The 23,266-nt window shown below is 36.8% G+C and overlaps 1 protein-coding gene across 3 annotated transcripts in view; it reads right to left on the bottom strand.

The window, feature by feature from the left end:
- Positions 1–23,266, bottom strand: part of furinb (furin (paired basic amino acid cleaving enzyme) b) — a 125,805-nt gene that overhangs the window by 101,527 nt on the left and 1,012 nt on the right. For all 3 annotated transcript variants that reach the window (XM_016668041.1, XM_007545496.2, XM_016668040.1), the window contains one exon: positions 11,323–11,602. In XM_016668041.1, coding sequence (XP_016523527.1) covers positions 11,323–11,499 — 177 coding nt within the window. In that variant the 5' untranslated portion in view covers positions 11,500–11,602. The remainder of the gene's footprint in view (positions 1–11,322; positions 11,603–23,266) is intronic.

Genomic DNA, 23,266 nt, shown 5'->3' with positions numbered 1-23,266 from the left:
ATAATTCATATAATTCATATATGAATCATACCTACGTCTCCAGGTTTCACTTTAAAGGACCAGTTCTACCGCAGCAGCGCAGCTATGAACGGCATGTAAAAGATTGGGAGGAGAGGAGGGAGATAAATTTGTGGTACAGCCTTTTGTGGCAATAGTTTTATAGCATGTTTTGCAAATTACTTCATTTTGTTTGACATCCTCCATATACAAAAATCCAAGCTACTGCCAAATTATTGATCCAGAGCCGTTTCTCTTCGGAACTAGACTAGTTCATCTGACTCCTCTTCAGTTTATGCGGCTTGCCTCAAACTCTCGATGTAACCACGTTGTTTGTCTTCTCCGCGCAGTGTGATTGGTAGAAAATTTTCAGGTTGGGAGGGGGGAGGGACTAGTGATGCATTCATAGGGTGTCGGATAAACCATACTCACACTCACAGTGAATTTGACGGCGAAAGTTTATTTGAACAACAATTTATACTCGGTAGTTGGTTATAGCCATTTTAACTAGTATACTCGATATATTGCCCAGCCCTACATAATGATAACATTTTGGAATAGAACAATCTAGACATCACAATAAAAGGGATGCAGCAATTTATCAACCAGATAAATGAACTGACCAATGTTCCCTGATCAGCTCTGAATTACTTGTAAAATTCAAAACAACAATGGTTTGATCTACACATACAACCCACAGCATGTTTAAAAAAAATAAAAATAAAATAAAACAAAAACAGAACTGATCAAACTGAAAAATCACTGACTCAGACTAAAAAAGAAAAAACAGAAATTTGTATTAGTCAGAAAAAACTTTGGAAGACTGGTGTAGCTCTGTTTACCATTGAACTATGTGACATGCACCTTTTCATTTCTACTAGTTTCCACAACGATTGGGATTCTCTACTCCTGAAGAACTTACAAGGCTAAAAATAAGAAGAAAGTGCCAAATGTTAAAGGTTTTTGGTTCTTTTTCCATCCAGGCCTCAAATAAAATACTGTACTTGGTAAATCAGTTCGTGCAAAAATGTGCAACTAAGCAGCAAATCTTACGTAGCATTTACTGCGAGCAAGGGAAAATGCAGGTGTATGCAAGGATAGAAGTTGCTGGTTCATACTCTATTTGTTTTGTTTTTTTTTTGTTTTTTTTTTGCTGACCTGTGAGTTGTTTTCTTCGCTTTTTGATATTGTGTATTCATTCACATACTCGCCCAATTCCCGCTGTATTGAAATCAGCACAAAAGGAAGTTATCAGGGAGGCTCATCCATCATTACTGATGCCTTTTAAGCGCAGGCATTTCCACAATGTGTTTTTGCATCATATCCTGTGCGCTCTAGATAAAAGCTCCCCTGCAACCCCTTCCCTTGTGCTTCATGCTGAGAGAGAGTGAGCCCATCTCCAGCAAAATATCTCCTGCTGGGACGTACATATGTGAACAACAACTGTGGAAAAAGTCTGATCCAAGTTGTCCGCACATTCTTTTGAACATCTTTGGTGTTCATGAGTTCAAACAGCTTTGTTGTGGTTCCGACTGTGAAGCATGGAGTTGTGAGAACAGAAGGCACCACGAGATGGTGAGACAAAAAAACATACCTCCAAACTATGTGGGGTCCAGGCAATCAGAAAAGAAAAACGTGGAATGATGGATATTCTTTTTCTGGCTTTGAGATCTTTGTTGTTTTAGCTTTTTATAATAGTTAGAATAAATTAAAAACCAAGAGCTTTACTTACTGTTTGAAGTTTGTATTGCCTCATTCTGCTGCATTAAAATCGCTATATCTCATTTGTGCTTGGTGTTGCCCTGGTGAACAGCATCTCACGTTAAGCTATGGTGCAGACCTTGTTTGAATAAGTCTACAATTGTGTAGGTTCATGCGCATCTCCATTTTGGAAACATGGTATAAGTAGTACACATCAATAAGAAAAAGCGGCAGGATAAACTGTGATTACATGTCCATCAGTTCAGAGGGTTAAAATAACACTAAAGGAAATATTTATTGGAAAAAAAGGCTAAAACTATCACATATCTGCCTTGTTCTCTGATCTTGTGATGCATCATGAAAAGTCTCATTATGTAAACAAGTGGTCTCTTGCACAGAATGTACATGTAAAAATCATGAGGGAGCATTACATTTTTCATCTTAAATAGGATAATATTGTCATATTGATTCCTTCATCTATTAAGGATTTGTTGGTTTACCTTTCAAAATGAATTCTAACTTCATGTACTAGCATAATTTATCTGCCATGTCAAGTCCACTGGGCATAGATAAAAATGAAGGTAAAAATGTATTTTAAGTCACTTCTGTTATAAAGCCTAGGCATAAATTCAAACTGGGAGACTCTCTCCAGCCTACCTGCAACATCCAATTGCTTTGTCTCCACTGCAGCCAACTCACACCCAATCCTCCCTCTACCTCAGCCAATCATCACTCAACAATCCCTTTGTAAGGCTCATCATCCATGGATTCTGGTATGGTATTATGCGGATAAGCACGGTTGATTTTGTGGGCTGTTATGAGTTAAAACTTTGCTCCATGAAGTGCATTAACATTTCTTCTAGAGCAACCATAACCACTCATTTAGAGGGGCGCTACAACAAGAAGGAGCTGAAATGAAAAGCATGACAAACAGCACAGTGTCGCTCTCACCACTGATTCCAGACTGCCCTGACAGCAGAGACCTATCTCACAGTTTCTGTCCACTTAGTTGACATAGAGTGGCAAGTAAATCTCACAGTCCTTCTCACAGACAGTGTATAAACATCTCTCTATTCATGGGCGATTAAGTGTTTCACATTATTTTATTCTTCTCATCTTTTATTTTTATATTCAGCAACCTAATAGGTTCCTTTTCTTGTTATAATTTTTAGTTTAACCTGTCATTCACAGGTTGTCATTCACAATGACAGGTTAACCTGTCACGAGAGGACCCAACTTTGGGTCCTCTCGTGAATGACAGGTTAATAACGTGAGAAAAGCACAATTTTCTGTTTATCAGTCAGTATTTAACACTGACACTGACATAATGATTTCTTTCTGAAATCCTGCATAATAGACTGTTGCTTAAAACCTAACATGAAAAAGACACTGTGATGTTTACTCTTGTTATTCTGCTTTGCAAAGCAGACTGGACTAGATCATGAGGATTCTTAGCACACTTATAGGTTAAAACAGGAATTATTATGAATAATGAATCAAAAATTAATTTTCAATCACATCGTGGTCCCAAAAATCTGAACTGAATCAGGAGATAGTAAAAATTCCCAACTATACTAATTTACCTGTCATTTAGGGTTGGACTTTCTGCAGATATTTGAATGTAGCCCATATTTTTGGATCTGAACCCGCAAGAGAAATAACACCCCTATTCAGAGAAAAGCACCAAACACACAGAAGTTCAAGAAACCATGAATCTGATTATGTCAAGAACACAGAACACAAGGACTCTTGTTTTGAAGAAACACAGAGAAGGAGAAATTCTTTTGTTCAATCTTTTCCACTTTTCTCCTCTTGTATGTTGACAGCTGAAAAAACACTGGCTTGTGGCAAGGCGGTAAGGAAAAAATGTAGGCATAGTTCTGAGTGGATTTCTCAGAAGATTGAACTGTAGAAGAGAATAAATAACATAATTAAAGGCAAATGCTCTGAGGTGCAGCTAAAATCTAAGAACATCTTTTACTGGTATATTTACACATACTAAATTTTACCATTTTACCAAGAACATTTTTGTCAGTGAAAATGCGCGAGCTAGCCAAGAGACCAGTGTGGTTGAGGAGGAATTACATTCTTAACTCTGAGCAGAGGCAAAGGCCTAATACAACAAACATCCATCCTCAATATACTCAAATCCATCCATGGTAAATAATAGCAAGATTAGAAATGGGAGCAGCCCTACAAAAATCTTCCTGAAAAGAAAAGACTTGAATAAAAGCAGAGAATACACACACACACACATACACACACACCACTGGTCCCATATCTCAGAGGCACACAGAGCAGCCTACCATTTTTCCAACTCCTTATTTGTTCCCACTGCTCTTTCCCTCATTCAGAAACCATTTCAGCGCCTTTCTTCTAAACATCTATTTGCAGAAATTCAGACTTTTCCTAAAGCCATGAGAATAAGAAGCACGTATAACTTGGATTTCATAGGTCAAAACACAAACACAATTTGTCGGAACCCTTTAAGTAATAGTTTCTGTGGCTTTCAGTGGACACTCCATTTCTATGATACATTTTGGAACGACCTAAAAGGCTCTTCCGTGTAAGCCTGGTGTGTTCGGTGATGACGGTGTATTCTTCAGTCATGGACATAATAATAAAGGAAGTATCCGGGTAGATGAATTGCAAAAAGCAACAAAGGGAAATTAGATTAATGCAAAGCAGGATTATTTCATGGCTTCGATAATTAAAAGATGAAACATCAAAGAAGCATTGAGTATATGTAAATAATGAAAGATGGAAAAAACTATGTGCAAAGTTTCAGCTTCTCTAAAATACAGCTGACATGCAATGACAATCTTATATAGGTGTTAAAATAATCTGCATCTCTAATGGGAAGTTACTGTGGTGTTGGGATGTTGAGATGATTTGTATCGGCAAAAAAGTGACACCTTCCCTCTAGCACTGGAGAAAAGCTGCTAGAAATATTATGCTGCCAATTTTTTCCATGGCAACCAAGAGTGATGCTATGAAGTCTTGAACACAGTGGAATTTATTTTAACCTTAGAATAAATCTAATATGACCAAAAACATTTGCATTTTACAAGAGAATAAAAACATGATTGGTCAGGAAGAACCTCTTTAAATTAAACTAAATGTAATGCAATAGCAGGCATCTTTACAAATGATGTACACTGCTAATTTTACAGTGATGTAGTTAAGACCAATGATATTAAATTATGACTTTCTATCCAAGAATTCCATTTCTGATACGAGTATGGAAGAGCTCCGCCTAACAGCAGGTACGACTGTGGACCAGCTGATCAGCTTGTTGTTTATTTTTATGGTGTTGGTTAAACAACCCGTAAAGGAGCGTGGACCACATTGCGCATCGAGCTGCACAGGTTAAGTTAAGTGACATCATAATTTGATATTGCAATATTAATTTGTTCACCTGTGTCAAAAAGTCCACCAGTGTTACCGTAAATGAGATGATGTGGCACACCACTAGTGATAGCAGGTGTTCACTAACAATAGTTCTTGCAAGAGCTCAGACTTGCTGGGTAGAATCATCTAAACTTTTTTTTGCACTGCACTTTGAGTGCCCCAAAAATCAAAAGTTCTTTGATGTTTCTAACTCTCCACCTGTAGAATATTTCATATAGGGTAAAAGCCATCCTTATCTTACTTTCCAAAACACCCTGTCTGCATATCTGAGGTTTTCTTTTCCAGCAATACACACCTCTCCAGTCTTCCCCACTCCGTTCTGCTGGCTCTAAATTTAACATGAGCATAAGCATACATGAAACATTTAAACATGTAACATTTTCTATGTCGTCTTTGTTGTAGTTGCTTTTCAGATGAAAAAGTAATTTCTTTCAGTTATTATTTACACCAACTAAAAAACAGTTTTTGGATGAGACTTGTAAAAAAAAAACAAAACAAAAAAAAAAACAACTTTCACTCAAGCTTCCTTTATTTAAGCACTGCAATTGTTGTATTTTTTATTTCTCTATTCAATATGCAAGCCTAAGAACAAAAACAAAACTGCTGAAGCTCTAACTGACATTACATGTAATAATCATGATGTTTATCTTTTGATCTGCTGTTTCATTAGTTGTTCAGTCTGTATTTATAAGGCATATTTTGTCTTGAATAAAAAAAAAAAAAAACAGCTGGCTCGATAAAAGATTTAATGATAACTGGAAGGAAGCGATGCAGCGAGAAAAAATAAAATAGGCCATGACCTGTCAATCCCAGAGTAGGAACATGAGTATAATCTTTTTAATTAACAACAATAAACACAGCCACTTCACATAATTACACTATTTATTTCAGCTAATTTAGATAGTGAAAAACAGAGCAAAGTTTTAAGATACAGTGCTTAAGAAGCAGTTGATTACTGTTAAATGTATTGAAAGTAGCACCTGGTATTTAATGTCAGTTTGATCTTTTTTTATATTAATGGTGAGACAAAATTTAGGATCCAGTTGCAGAATTATATCATCTCCACCCTATTTCACTCAAGCTTCATTTTACTTATCACCTAAAAGGTTATAGGCACTAAAACCGAGACCAAGAAGATTCACGATTTGCTTAGAATAGGACAAACTTCACACATTGGAGAAGAATAATTTGAATAAATGTAAAACTTTCACTTTATGTTATCTTTTGTGAAGGCAGGAGAGAAAAAAACAGGAGAAAAAAAAAGAATGAATAAACAGTTACATCTGACAGAATAACCTGCATTACTGTAGCCGTGCTACGGCGTGGGCTATCTTGTGTTACCATTTTTACAATATTCTCTTAGCACCATTATTATAATGCATTAGCACTTCAGCAAACTCTGTCTCTTGAAATTCATTGCTGCCTCCGGCAAAACTGCACGGCAAAACTGCACGGCTTTTCTTCAGAGCAGTATTCTCTTTTTTAGCTTCAGAGTCATGTCTGAAACAGAGAACAACAAATTCTGCAGATGGAAGCATTGCTAGTCGGTATGCTGCAAAACACTGGATGAGTAATGATGGTTTATATGAGCAAGAGGAGAGTTTGCAAGTTGAAGAACATGAATCTCTGCACAGGTATCCACTGGAGAGAAAATAGCGGTCGGGTCACATGGAAACAGAGAGCGCTGTTAAATCCTTGACCGTTACTACATGAGGTGATGCTGATAGAAAGCTGTACTTTTTACAGCTTAAATTGCTTTTTTCTTTCCACAGAAAATGATCTATCAAATGAAGATGCAACTAGTTGAAATTATATCTGATTAAAAAAAAAACATATTTGTAATAAAAGCAACTTACATTTATTCACCATCATTTTATGTCAGCTAATTTATATGTTAATTAAATCATATAAAAACACCCACAAGGTTGAATTGCCTCTTTTCTGATTTGAAATTAAAGTATGCGTCTTTGTATTTATTCCCCACAGCTAAGTAAGAATGGATCTCTTAACACAATTTACAAAAAAAAAAAGACTCACATAGATTCTCTTTAGAAAGCTGATTCTATAGGACAAAATAAATCCCTTCCCAAAGAACAACCCTCCACATTTGTCTAAAGCTTAATTTAGTCCCACATGTGCTTCTGTCAGCACAGAACAGGCCAATGATCCTATATCCAGAGCTAAAATAGAACAGCTTAGATAAATGTTTGGATCCATATATTATTATGGTCCAATAAAGAAACAAAAATTTAATCTAAGTGAACATTTGTGGCAAGTTGATAGTTCAAGAATGGTCAGTTCATGGAGGGTCTCTAATAATTGCCGTTAATGAATGGTGTTGATCCAGTTTGACTAAGCTTGATCCATTTTCTGGATGTTCAAAATTGATAGAGACATGCATCAAAATAATTGCATCTGCTCTTGCAGCGAAAGGCAGCTCTACAAAGTACTGAATACAAATGCAGGTCACTCTTTTCAAAGTTTCATCTGTGAAAAAAAAACACAACAAAAAACCAATCAAGTCCATGTTACTTTATCATCCCATTACACATTTCTGTACTGTTTCCCTTGTTTTGTCACACAAAATCCCCAAACCGACACAGAAGTCTATGTCTGTAGGGTGACAAAATTTGAAAGGGCTCAAGAGGTATGAATATAAGACACTGCGGCTATAAATAGAAAGAGACCCGTGAATCAAGATGTTAAGGGGTGAAAAAGAGGCAGAGTGATGAAGAGATTTAAAAAAGGCTCTGATAGACGTCGACTCCAGTGATTCAGTCAGTCAACGCCCACAGAACATGCTCATTCTCACGAAAACAATGATTCTGACTCAGCTCACCAAGAGCGCAACATGACATTTCACTGTAAACTCTGGTCCGTCTTAGAACTCCTACACAAACACAACAAACTAATAAAAAAATAAATAAATATTGATCATACTACAAGGAAACTGATATAATGATGTTCTGTGAGAACTTGTTAAATGCTCCTGGCCAGTAGGTTGTCTCGATGGCATTTAAACCCGATTCCTGGGATTCAATACATTCACACACTACCAATGAAGAGAACATACTTTATGTCCCCCAAAAGCCATTTGAGGGAAATTAGGCCAAAACATAATGACACTTTCTGTGGATACAGAGGGACACACCGAGAAAAAACAAAACAAATTATAATTACAAAATATTACATATTTTTAGGAACTACTGTGAACAAATAATCAGTGAAAACTGTGATCCCATAATCACATTAGTGATAAAAATCCCTTTACCTTCTCATTATACATCAGCCTCTTTTCTCTCCTCAAGTGTCTTTCAGAACAAGCATCAAAGATGATGGGAAAATAAAGAAACCATTTCCCCTCTACAAATCCTCACCTAACCCGTACCCCCATATAACCTTCCAATACCCAGAGTACAAGAAATGCACACAGTCTATAAATCATCACTGTTCATCCCACTTAGGAACTAGATACTAAAATCTACTTATTTGGTTTCTCCTGTATGGCAAATACTTTAAGATAAGAGCATACAGAAATGAGGCATCCAAGATGAAAGGTCCTTGATGTCTAGCCGGGGTGGAATGAGTAAGTTCTTTGTGATTCAGAAATAGCGGATCATCTTAAAACATCACTAATTAACCAAGAAGAAAAAATAAATAAATGTAATCTCATAGAAAATGGGCAGAAGGGAGGGGCTCAAGAAATAAATAGAGACATTCATTGTTTGCATATAAAGTGATTATACGAGAAGAGCATAGAAATAAACAAGAATTGTGTGGGGTTTTATAGTTTATAGATATTTTTTTCTCTTTAGCATGGGGTCTGGAATGTACTTTTGCAATGTGGGTGAAGAAACCTCAGCATGCCAGATAATCTTATTCAATACGATTGTAGCATTATTACAACTTTTCTTTAACTCTACAGTGAACTTTAAGACTAAAATAACTCTGCAGTGATCAATTGGAAATAAATTTAAGAATTTGACAGAAGAAAAAAAATCACTTTTTGTCAAATCTTGGGTAAATACCTTAACACTTAAGAGGAAAAGAGAACATTTTACAACTGACACACATTTCTTCATGTCCAATCTGTCATTAGTCATTATGGAAACTGCTTGGAAAGGGATCAGGAGATTAAAACACCCAAGAATAACCTTCACATAATAAATAAGATACTCTGAGCAAAAATAAATTTTTCAAAGCTGTTTGTCGGAAAATCCTCTTTAGCTGAGGTAGGTAGAGGAGGGAATGCTGCATCCTTTCTTATTCTTAAAACGCAGAAGTCTGTTCACTGGTGTATGTAGAACTCAGGCAGCTCCGCAGAGACGCATGCAAATGAACTTAAGTCTCGAGAAGCGCAACAAGGGAGGTGGAAGCCAAACAGCAACTGAGTACTGAGCACAAATATGTGAAAAGTTTAGCTTTGGGAGCATTTTGATATTCAAGTGAATTTAATAACATACCACTGAGAGAACCGCTTCTCCCTCAGCATCTTCACCTATCCTGGCAATTGTGTTTCTGTTGTGTTTCGAAAAACTGTGACACATCAATTTTAATTAATTAGAATCGCCTAAAAAACAACAGAGAGAGAGGTTAAAGTGCTCTGAATAAAATTTAACCATGTTTACTCCCAACAAACCTAAAATTCTTCCTTCCAACTCTGAACAACACAATTATCTGTGTCTTTGTTTTGTAAGCACAGTCGTGAAGAGTTAGTGAGTCAGGTACGCTCCAGTTAAGCTCGCAAGAACGTCAAGAGGTTACACTTCAGCAATGCGCAGAACAATGGAGCAGAACAGCCTGGAGGTTTTCGTACTACACTCTCTGATGTTCAACTTTTCATGTTCAGCAAGTGTGGTAAAGAAACCTCTCATTGTTTAAATTGATGGCTTTATCACAAGCAATACCAGAGGATCTCAATAAATTAGACTGTTATGGGAAAATAACTTACGTGATTTACATAATTTAATCCAGAACATGAAATTTAGAACACCTATGAAGCCTTTCAAGACATTGTTCATATTTTTTTATGGATATGGCATTAATTATTGGGTCTGTGTGGTGTGGTATGGTGGCAATCAACCTGAGGCTCAGCTGAGGGGATGCTTTATTAATGACCTTCAGCTGGTCTGCAATGTTGGGTCTGGTGTCTCTTATCCTCCTTTTGACAATGCTCCATAGACTCTGCTGAATTTAGGCTAATCTGCTTGTCATGAAGGCAGAGTTACACTATGGTGCCTAAATCAGGTAATGGCACTTCTGACAGTGTGGGCAGCTGCCAAAAACCCAATGGAATATGAATGAGCATCTCCATGAACCATGCTTGCACAGAAGAAGCATGAAGTGTTTTAAAATTTTCTGGTAGATAATTTTGACTTGATAACATGCAGTGGACCAACATGGGGTGATGACATGGCAACCCAAATCACCATTGACTGTGGAAACTTTACACTGTATCTGAAATTCTGTGCCTTTCCGCTCTTCCTCCAGATGCTGGGAGCTTGATTTCAAAATTAACTTTTATTTGAAAAGACCACTGAACAAAAGTAGCAATCATGTTTCTCTTTATCCCTGGTGAGATGCTTTCAAAATGGTTTCCAGTTAAGAAATTGCCAAAAACCAGGACTGCAACAGTGGTTGTCCATGTTTGTGTGTTTACTCCTAAAGCACTACCTTCAGCTACAATCCATTCCCCTCAAAACATCCCCAAACTCTTGGCTGTGTATCTTTTTTTTAATTTTTTTCATCCTTCCACTCAATTTTCCATTATTGTGTTTGTCTACAATTCTCTCAGCAGACAGTGTGCAGGGTATCAATGAAAGTTTGCTGGAAAACTGTTGAATTGTCTCCAGTTTTGATGGTGTAGCGCATAACAATTTTGTATTAAGTGTGCCTTTTTTTTTCCATCTTTTGCACATTTTTATTTTTATAAGGGAGAGATTTTTGGGTTTTTGTAGCTGTAAGCCAAAAGCATCCAAATATTTCAGACATATCACTCTGTGTGTAACAATCCCATTAAAATAACAGTTCCACCGTTTGAACTGAATTACTGAAATGAATTATGAATGAACTTCTTCTTAATTGATATGCACCTGTGCTGCTGGGTGTGCATATAAGACAGATTACTGCAGACACTTCCACACAGAGCATTCACTGTGCAACTACCTAGAAAAAGACAAAAAAAAAACGTATTGTGGCATGAGCAAAACTTACATTGCCTTGGTTGATGAAACCATGCTCCCTGGCGATGCGGTCAGCCTCCCCAGGGCCCCCATTGATCTGGACAGCCCATGTGTTGGTGAAAATCTCGGCAGCATCAATCCACTTCAGCTCGGCTGTCAGAAGGACAAGACCTGTCCACACAATCGGCAGAGCCACCCGGGCATCCATTAAAAGGAGAACTCTTCACAGGGTGGTCTGTGTGTTGGTCTGAAGCTGCTTCCCAGGCAGAGTTGGGCTGCTCTACCTTACAGCAGCAAAGTAGAGCAGTGGCCTAGAGATGAGAGGACAGAGCAGGCTATAAACAAAAACATGGCCTTCCAAACTGGGTCAGTCTTGGGCAGTAATATAATCCTGCAGATAACAATCAGAGTCAAGCAAAGACTAACTGGGGATCACCCACACATCTTATTATTCACCTTAAGAAACTTCCTGTCCACTGTAAGACTATGAGAAAGAAAGACTTTCATAAATATGCAAAACATTAATATTAGATCAGAACAGAAAAGGAATCTGCCGCAACCAAAAATTATTTCTCTATTTTGCTTTATGTTCCAGAGACATGAAATGGTAATGTATGGTAATCATATACAGTAAGCATCCTGCTGCAGTACAGCAGCAGCGCCAAGCAAACTCATACTGCTAATGAAAAAAAAAAAAAAAAAGACAAAGAACTTCCAGGCGAAAATGTATTTAAATATTCACTCAGACACTGTTCTTCACTTTTGAATATTCAGGAATATTGCTTATTAGGTTTGGTAAGGTCATGTTCAACATTTTCTAACCGAACAGTAAAATAAAATGTCAGATTTAAAAAAAAAGAATCACTATTTGAGCAGAAGTTCCAACAAAAAGATGTTCGGCTTTGACTACTCTGCTGTCATTTGATTTGCCGTTCTCTGAGTCAGATAAAAGAAGTCCTTAAAGAGACTTTGGGGTTAAGTTGGGGAAATTCCTGTAGAAAAAAGAGGTTGTGGATATCTGCAAAACAAATTATGTCAATGTTAAAAAATGAGCGACAGTGCAAAACATTCCTGATGCCATCAAAAAGCATCATTATGCCAGCAAATTGGTCAAGCTGCAGGCCTGCAGCACTTCCACAACACATTGGATAATTAGTTATTTATTTTTCACAAACATGCAGGACTGACCTACACCCACAGTAACTGCTCTCGTCCAGGTGCCTTGTAAATATCCTTGACAGACTGACAGCTACACACTCAGATGAACATCCTGTGCATGAATTTGTTTATTTAAGTACCTCTTGTTAAGTCTGCCTAGGCTGAATGCCTGTAAATATGTGTCTCTCTTACAAGTACAATCTTAATTGCTAATGTAGTAACTCATGGTTAGTTAACTGGCTATCAATATGTCTGAAAGTTTTTTTCTTTTTATTCAAAATAATCATTACATGCCTGAAACCTAGAGTTTGGAAGTAGCTCTTGGCAAGAGTCCTTTCTACAAGGATAAGTTGTTTACTTTCTTCTGCATAGAGCCTAAAAAACACATTTTCCACAGTTGTTTTCCGATTTGTTGACCAGACCATCACAAAAGCCAACCGGATGAATGGTGCAGTAAGCTGTATTTATTTGAAATACATGTTTTTGAATGCATAATATGTTTTGCTAATTGTTGACTGTTTGTGAGAGCTTCCATTTGATTTCACTCTACATCTCCAATGTGCTCAGCATTTCCAGATGGAAGGGCGGACGGCCAGAGGGACGGAAGGGACGGGTGCTTCTTTCCTACATTATGAATTCTTGATTTCTGTGAGCAAACGAGGAAAGAAGTGTTTGTCTTTCAGCTCTTCTGAGAGATAAACTTTACCCTCACTGTTAAGTCATCTTGAGCTCATCAGCTGGCTGTGCAGGGAGGAAAATATTGTCTTCCACTATGAAAAAAACCCCAAAAAAACCAAAAACAAAAAAAACAATATTTGAGCCGTTTATGCATTTGAGGCATCAAAGGACATGTCATGCAAAACTGCTAGGATGATTCACATCTGCAGGGAGAAAAACAATTGTCTTTACCCAAGGACCAACTGTCTCAAATGTACTACTACTAGTATTATTATTACTACTACTACTACTACTACTACTACTACTAATAATAATAATAATAATAATAAATTTTATTTAAAAACAATAAATGACTGTAAAAAACCTGTGTGAGTTAAGAAGAATAGGCTAATCTAAAAAAAATGAGTTTTCAGATCATTAAAGTTGACCAATTCCTAAGAAAGTTGCTATAGCCTTTTTGCAGAGGCAAATATGACCATTCACAAGTTGGCACCAGCTTGTTCAAGCTCAAATACTTCTCCTCATGGAGAATAAAAAAAGTTTAACTTATTCATATCTCAGCAGTTTAATTAGACTGAGCTAGTAACTACACAGTCATTTGGGTTTTCCTTGTCTTCCACCATTATGCATCTGTTCGAAAAATCACAGTTTCTTTAGATTGCCTTCTGGCTCCCTGTTTTTTTGCTGACTCTTTGTTATGTACCACGATGCAGAGAAAAGAGCAGGATATGTGTTTTTTTTGGTGGGAGCGTGAAATAAAGTAAACACAAATCAATACGCCAAGTTGTGCTTTTTCTCTCTTTGTTTTGTTTTTTACTTATGTGTATCAAAGGACCTGCAAAAAACACAAAATATTTTATTTAATGTTTCAGACATTTAATGTATATATTATTATCATATATTAAATGGTAATGTATAATAATAATAATATACACCATACCAAGCAAAGAGTTCCAAGCAAATTCATGATACTAATGGCAAAAGGAAGACAAAGGACTTCCAGATAGAAGTGCACCGATGTATCGACACTGAAATTAAACAGTAAATTCATGTAGCACTATCTGATCATTTTAGATGTCAGTACTGCTGGAAGTAGAAAAACAATCGTATACAGTACTCTCCATACTTTTGCCACCCTGGAAATAAAGACCTGTAAAAAGCCTTAAAACAAATTAATTTTTCTGATTGGCCTTTGTTTTATTTATTTAATTTTCTAATTTATTCAATGTTTTCTCTTTGGGTTTATTTCGAATGCAAAGGACACAAAGACTCAAAAGAAAGGGTAATAGAGAAAAAAGAAAAGAATGGAAAAGTTGTGGGGTAAAAAGTAAAAGAGAGAGAAAGGAACAGAAGAGGAGAAGACGGGTAGAGGGAGAACACAAAAAACACAAGGAATCTGGTTGTACACCTTGGAAGGGAAAAATAATGAATCTGAGAAACCGGGGCGACAAACATGTATGCACATATGATAATAACAATGTCACTCTAAAGCACACAGTAATAATTAAAACAAGATGTATTAAGTGGCAATTGAGTATTTGAACACCTTAATTTATACCGAGTGAACATCATTGCCTGTTTCATACAGCTTAACACCCATCTGCCTTTCTCTCATCTTTCCTGTTAAGTTGAGTGGCAAAGCTCATTATTAATAAGGGAAATAAGAAGTCATAAAAGGTAAATGGCCTGTACTTGTGTAGTGCTTTATCAATTCCAGTGGACCGCAAAGTGCGACCGCAAAGTGCTTCACACAACATTCAGTCATTCACCTATTCATGCACACATTCACACGTTCATAGATAAATCCAAAACATTGTAAAAATAAATAAATAAATAAAATGTCTTGGTTACTTTTAGCAAGAACTATTGGATAGTTTGAAGAAAGCTATTTTCTAGGGAAGGGTTTTTTCCTCCCCTAGAAAAAAACTTTAAATTTAAAGTTAGGGATTGTCTACATTTTTCATATATAGAAATACATTGGTTGGATTAAGACCGAGTCAAATCCTACAAGTAATGTACACAATCTACGGAAGAATTTTAATTTAGATTTGAGTGAGAAAAATGTTATTACTTTTGAAAAAAGTTGATGAGAATTTATATCAAGCAAACAGTCAGACTTTGCTGGGGATTTCTTATGAGTAGTAATGTGCCTTGGTTCAAGGTTTATCAGGTTTCTTTTGAAACAGCTCCTTTTACTTCAGCATTGTCACAAAATGAACAAAGACATATCACAGTGAGCAGTGATTTATTCATGTTTCATTTTATTATCTGGAACAGCTTTTATTTGTATTTATTTTTGTCAATATTCATTTCAGATATCCATCCATCCATCTATCCATTTGGAGGAAACACATCTTAGCTGCATGTATTCAGGATCTCATTTTTCGGCTCAGTAAATGATCTAGTAAATTTAATATTTTGCCAAATGGCTCAGCTCTTCCTTAACCTTGACATTTTGAGTAGTAAATGTTGGTATTACTGCACACAAAGCTACAAGCCGCCATCTATCCATCTCTCACTTCGCCTTAACAAGAACAAGACAATCAAATGTCTCTCCACGAATAAGAGACGGGCCCCCCAACCTGAAGGGAATGGGTCCATCCTTTTCCAGTTAAGAACTGTGGCTTCAGACACAGAGCACTCACATTACTCCCAGTACTGTATACAAGAGGTGTGTCATCCAATGATGCAGCCCAAAAATGTATTTCACTGAGTTCCACCAGACTAGCTGTGGAACCGCACATCTGCTGAGCTTGTCAGACAAACTGCTTCTCAGTCCAATGCTCCAAAGAATGCTGTAGGTGGCTTAATTCAGAAATGCCATTGTGATGACATGCTGAAGATGATGTCTGAAAGAAAATGAGCAAAACAAAGACAGAGACAGAGACCCAATTTCAAACGGTTAATTGCAAAGTCAAACTTCTTTTAAGTCACGTTTGACAGATATGCAGCACCTTTACAACAACTGAAAATAACAGAACATATTGGTATAAAATGGCACTATGTGTACAGAAAATACATAATACTGACCCTTTAACTACCTAAGGGTTCTCTGCCATAGTACTAAACTGCATCCTCCACTGTTGCTTTTAGAAAATATTGGGCATAGAGGGCATAATTATAAGAATATTGCCTCGCAATAAGGTGAACAATGTCGCTTCATTAAGCTGCCCTTGTTAACTGCTGCAGCTGATCAGTATATATAGGTTCCTTTTAACAATGAATATACCCTCTCCTCCCATTTTCTAAGACAATTATGCCACTTTCCGGAGAATATACGGATCCACAGTCTTAAAAGAGGAGTAAGTCACAGACTGCATCTGTGGGTTTACAGACACATTTGGAAGTGGGGGTGTAATTTAAGTGCATCAGGAGAGGTGCTGGAAACATAACTAGAGGCTGTCACTCTTCCTCTGGAGTAATTCTTCTGAGCTCATTAGATGGTGTGTTGGAGCCACGCAAACAGCGGTCTGCTGACACTGAATAGAGGGAGAAACACATAGACGGAGAGGAAAAGATGAGCATCTCTCCCCTCAAACTGCATTGTGGAGTATAACGAGCATATTAAAACAAAACAGTTAAAATTCAATCTCTCAAAACACTGTCATGAGAAGAGGTAACAAGAGGCCGCTTGCTCCTACAATATACATCAAAGACCTAAAAATGAGATGAAACTTCAACCTTCAAACCGCAGGAGAGCTAAAGCGTTTCAAACAGAACTCCAGTGGAAACAGTAAATCAGTTGCACAACCTCTGTCAGGAACAGTGCAATGCAGGAGTCAATTTGGCTGTGAAAATGCAGGAGTAGAATAAGTGACCTGCTGTATGCTAAATAACTGGAGAGCTTTGAATTAATAATTCAGAGCCTAGTGTTTTAAACTGCTGACAGACTTGCGAGTGGGAGTTACACTATAGTGATAAGTGTATAATTTGATTGGAGGACAAGAAGCAACAACTGCTAATTCCAATCAAAACACTCATAAACTCATCATAGGCATTTCTCGTTGCTTCTTCGGTTTCAACAGCCAAGGGGGCTGAGGAACACAGTGGAGCCCCCGAATGGCAACAGAGAGGAGCAGGAACGGCTCAGGCATGCCCGGCACACAGTTCAGCAATTAGTATTTTGTTAACCTCATTAACCCCAAGGCCACAGTCCCTACAGAGTAAAGATATGCAGATTCAAGATTTGTCTGAAGCTAGGCTCCACTTTAATTCATTCAAAAAGTTTGGAAGGATTATCGACCAAATTTTATGTTGTAGTCCCTGAGCCATTTAAAAAGTGATCACAACAAATTCAGTGATCCAAGTTACAAAGTTTACATATGCATTATATTCAATAGACTCCTAATACACGAAGTGATAAATTGTGAAGAATAACTTACAGTTAATAAAAACCAACCTTTCAGTTCTCAGCAATTTACATGAGACCAGTTCAAAGAGAACGTTTCATACAGAGATGCTATATGATGGCCTTCAACACGATCGGAACGATGAGTGCTGACTTGACATTTGTCTACCAGACAGTCATTGACACCCTTCACAAGGAGCATAAACCATAAAAGGTCATTGCTAAGGAAGGTGGCTGCACAAGAGGAACATGAGAGACCCAACGACACAGACAAGCTGAACATTTCTATGAAAGCAAGCTGGATTTCCTAAGCATCTCAGCAAAGCGACATACTGATCACGTCCTGCTACATTCAACTGATGCAGCAATTCACACAAAAAGAGCCCCAACCTAGTATGAGTTAAAATACCGGCCTGGCACCCACAAAATATTCAGTAGGATAACATTTCTGTTAAAATATCTGTGATTATTGATAATGTCCATATTATTATTTTGGGGTTTTCATTACTTGAAAGCTGTAATGGTCAAAATAAACAAGCAGTAAATGCTTGAAATGTGTGTGAGTATGCATTCAATCTATAAAGTTTGTTTCATTTCTCAAGTTGAAATCAGTAAATGTTTCATGGAATTCAAATTAATTGAGATTCACCTTTATTTACTACTGTCGCCTTGTTACCTTGTGCTAGACCAGTGTTCGTCTCCAAATTACTCTTGGATGGTTGAACAAAATTGCGTCTTGAGGTTTTTTTTTTTTTGTTTTTTTTTTGTTTTGTAATTTACAGCAATGGTTTCAGGCAAAATCAAGACATCTGTTTGTGTGGTCTCGTGATAGTGTCACCTTTTTATTTTTGGACAATCCTTTTATTAGATGTCCTAAACAGTTTGAAAGGGTTTCTCCAGATATTGTAACATTATCCCAATTGTCTACAGGGCAAACCTGATACTTCATGTAGAATATTTGTTCGGTTTTGACATCTTTTTTTTTTCTGCACTGAAGTGGATTCTTTGCTAACCTAAAAGTTCCTCGTGTCTGAGAAAATGGCAATATGGCATATATATATAACATTGGCAAATGATAACATGGATGAATCATGGATGAAGAGCCAGTTCTAGCACCTGCTGGATTTTTTGAACACACTAAAGCTTTTTTTTCTTTTCTTTCTTTCTTATTTATTTATTTTTTTTACAGAAGTTAAACCCACCCCCTCCTTCAAGTGCTTGATGCTTCAATGAAAGGCTGTTTTGGGCAAAATCCTACTTGTGGCAATATGCTTGTAAGAAAAGGCTTTTTGATGCAAAGCAATGATGACAGCACATGTCCCCTTAGCAGTAACTATAGTTGACAAAAGAAGAATGATTTCAAGCACCACTTTCTTTTAAAGCTTTTAAAGCTTTCAGCTCTTCAAATGTAGTCAGAGTGACAAGAGCTACCCTGAACTCATTAGCACTGAGCTAACAATTATAGAAAAAGGTTGAAGACCTGAAACTGTGTAAACGTGTAACACAGTGTAGGTGATTCATTTTGTTAACTGTTATTAATTTCAAAATAGCATACGTGTAATCTGATCATGTTTCATAGCAACGTACAATCACTACATACATCTACAATGAAAAAGCCCTAAAGTTTGTGGCAAAACCTTTGACCACGACGGCTCCTTGTGATCTGCTAAATATTGTTTTAGTAATGATGCATAGTTGAGCCCCAACGGAATTTATATCCCTAGTAGATATGGATTTAAAATTATGTTAACAAATAAACTATCTAAAAAGATAATGAATCAATGTAAATGAGAACCGATTTCGAAAAAAAAAAAATCTACTTTTATTTACAATTTTTTGAATCTAATGTCAAAAAAATACAAATATAAGCAGCTTTAACATTAAAGATATTTCTCAGGTCACAAAATATAGCAACCTTTTTTTAATTTATACATATACCAATTTACTAATTCTTCATCCATGTTTACACCTTTATAGTATATTAACAGTTGCTGTCATTTTGCAAAACAATGTACCAGACAGTGTCTTGAGCTGCTGTTTTTCCAATAAGCTATTTTTACTGACAGTTATTTTCTTCTATTTTTACTGTGCTCTCTGTCCCTAGGCTTCGTTCTCAGCGTCACAATTTAGGTTTCGTTTATACTGTTATATCTTCGTTCTAATTTCTTCACCAAGTTTTTCTCTCCTATTTTCAAAGATTTGATGGAGATAAAGCTACAAAAGCCACAAGAAAAAACACAGATAAATGTGTTGTATAAAAAACCTTTTAACACATTTAGATGGAGACTTAATTATTAATTGCTTTCTCCTGACAGATTTACAGCAGCATCAAGTCAGTAAATGATACGTTCTATATCAAAGTATCAGTTATTTACTTGTTTCTTGCAAAAACTGGAGAAGCTTTGGAAAAAAAGCACTGATTGTGAAACTCCCTTAGTCAGACCCAATCCAGATTTCCAGGCTTTGAAGCACACCTAACCACCAAACATTGATACAATTTCACAGTATCGCTGATGTACATTTTCTTGGAATCCTGCGCTGGTTTTACACCAGATGGCATGACACACACACACACGCACGCACACACACACATCTTCCAAAAACATCCACTTTTCACTTGTTCCTAGAATATTTTCCCTGAGGAACATCAAGAGAGCTTCTGCATGATGTGGCAGGCCTTTGTGTTGTTTTTGCCTTAAATGTTTCCCAAGCGTGGCATATTTTCCCGGCATCAATCAAGATCACAAACATTAACTGAGGCATGTTCAAATCTACAATGCTTTAGCAACTTTTTTCTGGGTACTTTAATGATTTCCTAGATGATTCATCAATGAACACAGAGTCATGGCTACATCTGGGGAGGTTCTCCACTCTTTCAAGGTTTCTCCTTTATTGATTATGGTTCTTGCTGTGGTTAAGCAGCTTTGTGACGCTTTCCAGAGTGATATGTCAAAAAAAGACTTTTCTTCATCCTTCTTTTTGTGTTTTAATCTTGGCAAGAAGTGTTGCTTTTTGAGATGTTTTTGACCTACTTCATGTTGAATTAGAAGTTATATTTAGTTGACTGGAAATCAAGCCAAAAAATTGGTTAATCACTGTTAATTAATAAATTACAAAGAGAGCAATTATTTTTTTGCCACATAGGGTCAGGATTGTTTGGATAGCTTTTTCCCCTTAATAAATGAAATCCTCATTTGAAAACTGCCTTTTGTATTTATTCTGTCTGACATATTTTGATGATCCAAAACTATCAATTTTGACCAGAAAAAGAATAAACAGAAGAAATCTAGAGGGGTTTGGCGGGGTATTTTTCCCACAGTGTTATGCTTGGCGTATTTTCTAGTATTTTGTTTTGCATCGCATCCAAGAAGAAATGTGCTGCTATGTCACTTCATCCATATGCACCTTCATCTATTGAATTAATGTAATTAAATTAAAATTTGGATTTTCTCATTTTTCACTGAGACACATGCAGTTACAATAATAATAATAAAAAAAATCTTCTTAATGCTTTCTTTTTTTCTTCTCTTCAAATAATTGCAGAGGGGGTTGTAATGACAAATTCAGTATGCATAATTAAAAATGAGGAGGAAATGATATAAAATTATTGCAAAGCTAAAACAGTAACAGCAACAGTTAACCTCAGAAAACATAGATAACTACCTGAAACAAGTGCAGGTTTTTTTTTTGTTTTTTTTTTACCCTCTGAATTCGATTTTCCTCATGCACAAGAAAAATGCTTAACTCCCAGTTGCTCATTATATTGTTCCCATGAGCCCACGTAAAAGGTACATATCCCACATAGGGCAAGTACATTCAGTTAACTTTGTCTGCATTAGTGTTAGCCAAGAGAGATGTGATTTCAAAACCTTCATGTGGATGCACAGACGATTTGCATTGGTAATGATGAGCACATGGAACTGTGACAGACCATATGCAGCACTCCAGCTCTATTTCAGGGAGCCCTTCAGCCAAATCAACACCCACCATGTGCTCTGGGCTGCCCCCATTGCTGGAAACCAAGGCTCGGCAAGCAAGCGGCAGCATTTGTGAAATGCCACTGACAGCCAAGCTCCCTCTCCTGGGAGGGAAAGCTGATCAAAGTTAGGAGTGTGGTCGGAGAGAAGCAGCACTGAGGCATGTCATGCTCGGTCACGACAGCCGTGCACAGCTGGATGGGAGCAGTGTGTGCACCGCGAAGTCAGAAACTAGATCCATTCTTACTCCCACAACCCGCCGGCTGCAGAGATGGAGTAGCCTGATGAAGTGCTGTGTGGGGCGACAGCAGCGTATCCTGGAGAAGCAATCAATTGTGTAAATAATGCTCCATAGAGGGATCCAACCCCAATTTTAAACAGCTATGTGAATCTGAGCATTGCTTCCCAGGTTGAGCCTCCATTCATCCATGTCACCCTTTGCCATAGTTATAGATGAGTTATACCATGGAGCAGTTTGTTTTCACACATCATCCTCCTACACTGCATCTCCATTTAGTGTCTCTTACAAAAGTTTCAGAAGCCAGAGAATTATCAGAACAGTTTAACCCTTTGTGCTGATGGAACATAGAGGTTTCAGAGCTGAGGACTACTAAAAAAAAAAAACATAACTGCAATCCCTGTTAATACCTTTGATCCTGGGCACAATGTAGGCTGAACAAAGATGTTGAAAATAAATAAATAAGAGCTTTACAGAGTAACTTTGATTCGGTGTGTAATCCGTCCTAGAATAATGCTCGGAGCCATGCTGGTGCTGGTGACCTTGATTTTCTCTCTCTGCTGATATCTCAGTGGAAATTAAAATAACAATAATGTTTTCCTCGGGGCACGATTGGATGTATACTAAATCATTCCAGGATTTAGTAGTCGTCGTCCCCCCCACCCCACTTGTTTGTTCAAACAGAGCACGCAGAGATTATATCTGAGTAGGCACAAATATAGTATTTAATGACAGTATGAAGAGGAATAGTGCATAGCCAGGTCTAAACAATTCCAGCTTTGCCTGAGGAGCAGCACTAAATGAGATTTATCACAGCAATTCACACCTTACTCTGACAGAAAGAGCTACTTGATGCAGGTTATAGCTGTAAGGCTTAAGGAAAAAGAAAAAAAATCGAAAAATTAAGAAAACTCGAGTGTGTGGTCACTGCATGTGCATGTTTTGGCAATTGCATGTTCTCATCAGAAACCAGTGATGATCTTTTTCTTCTGTAATGATCAAAGGTGTTGTGCCATGACTTTTTAAATCACAAAATGTAGATGAAAAAGAATGGAAAGGCTAGACAAATCTAAAACTGTATCATTTTGAATGATACAATTCAATTATATATATATAAATATATGTATATTTATCTATATATTTATAGATAAATATATCTATAAAAAATGAAATTCATTTTTTTAAATCATCTAGTTCTGATGATAATAGAAAAACATTGTAATTTGAGATGTTTTTCCTCTTTTTACTGATCAAAATTGAAAAGTAATTATCTACTTTGATTTAGTAAAACTAAATCAAATTTATTGTTGAAATTAAAAAAAGAAAATTACAAGCAAATAATAATAATAACAGAAAAAACCCCAAAAAACAAGAAGCTGTTATTTTCCCCCCCTAAAAAAAACCAGGTACCAAATTCTAACTTGAATACTGTGAAAGTGGGTGGCATTGTTTTGTTTTTTTCTCATGTATGGAGGGTGACATCACGGGATGAATATATAAAAAAAAAATGTGAGCTGAGGTGTAGAGGTTTTTCTTCGTCAGTGATTTCATGCTTTTATCATTTTAAATGTAAAAA

This window comes from Poecilia formosa, unplaced genomic scaffold (assembly GCF_000485575.1).
Source record: "Poecilia formosa unplaced genomic scaffold, Poecilia_formosa-5.1.2 Scaffold13, whole genome shotgun sequence".
Taxonomy (NCBI): Eukaryota; Metazoa; Chordata; class Actinopteri; order Cyprinodontiformes; family Poeciliidae; genus Poecilia; species Poecilia formosa.
The sequence above is the reverse complement of the archived record's forward strand: the minus strand, read 5'-3'. Positions and strand labels throughout refer to the sequence as shown.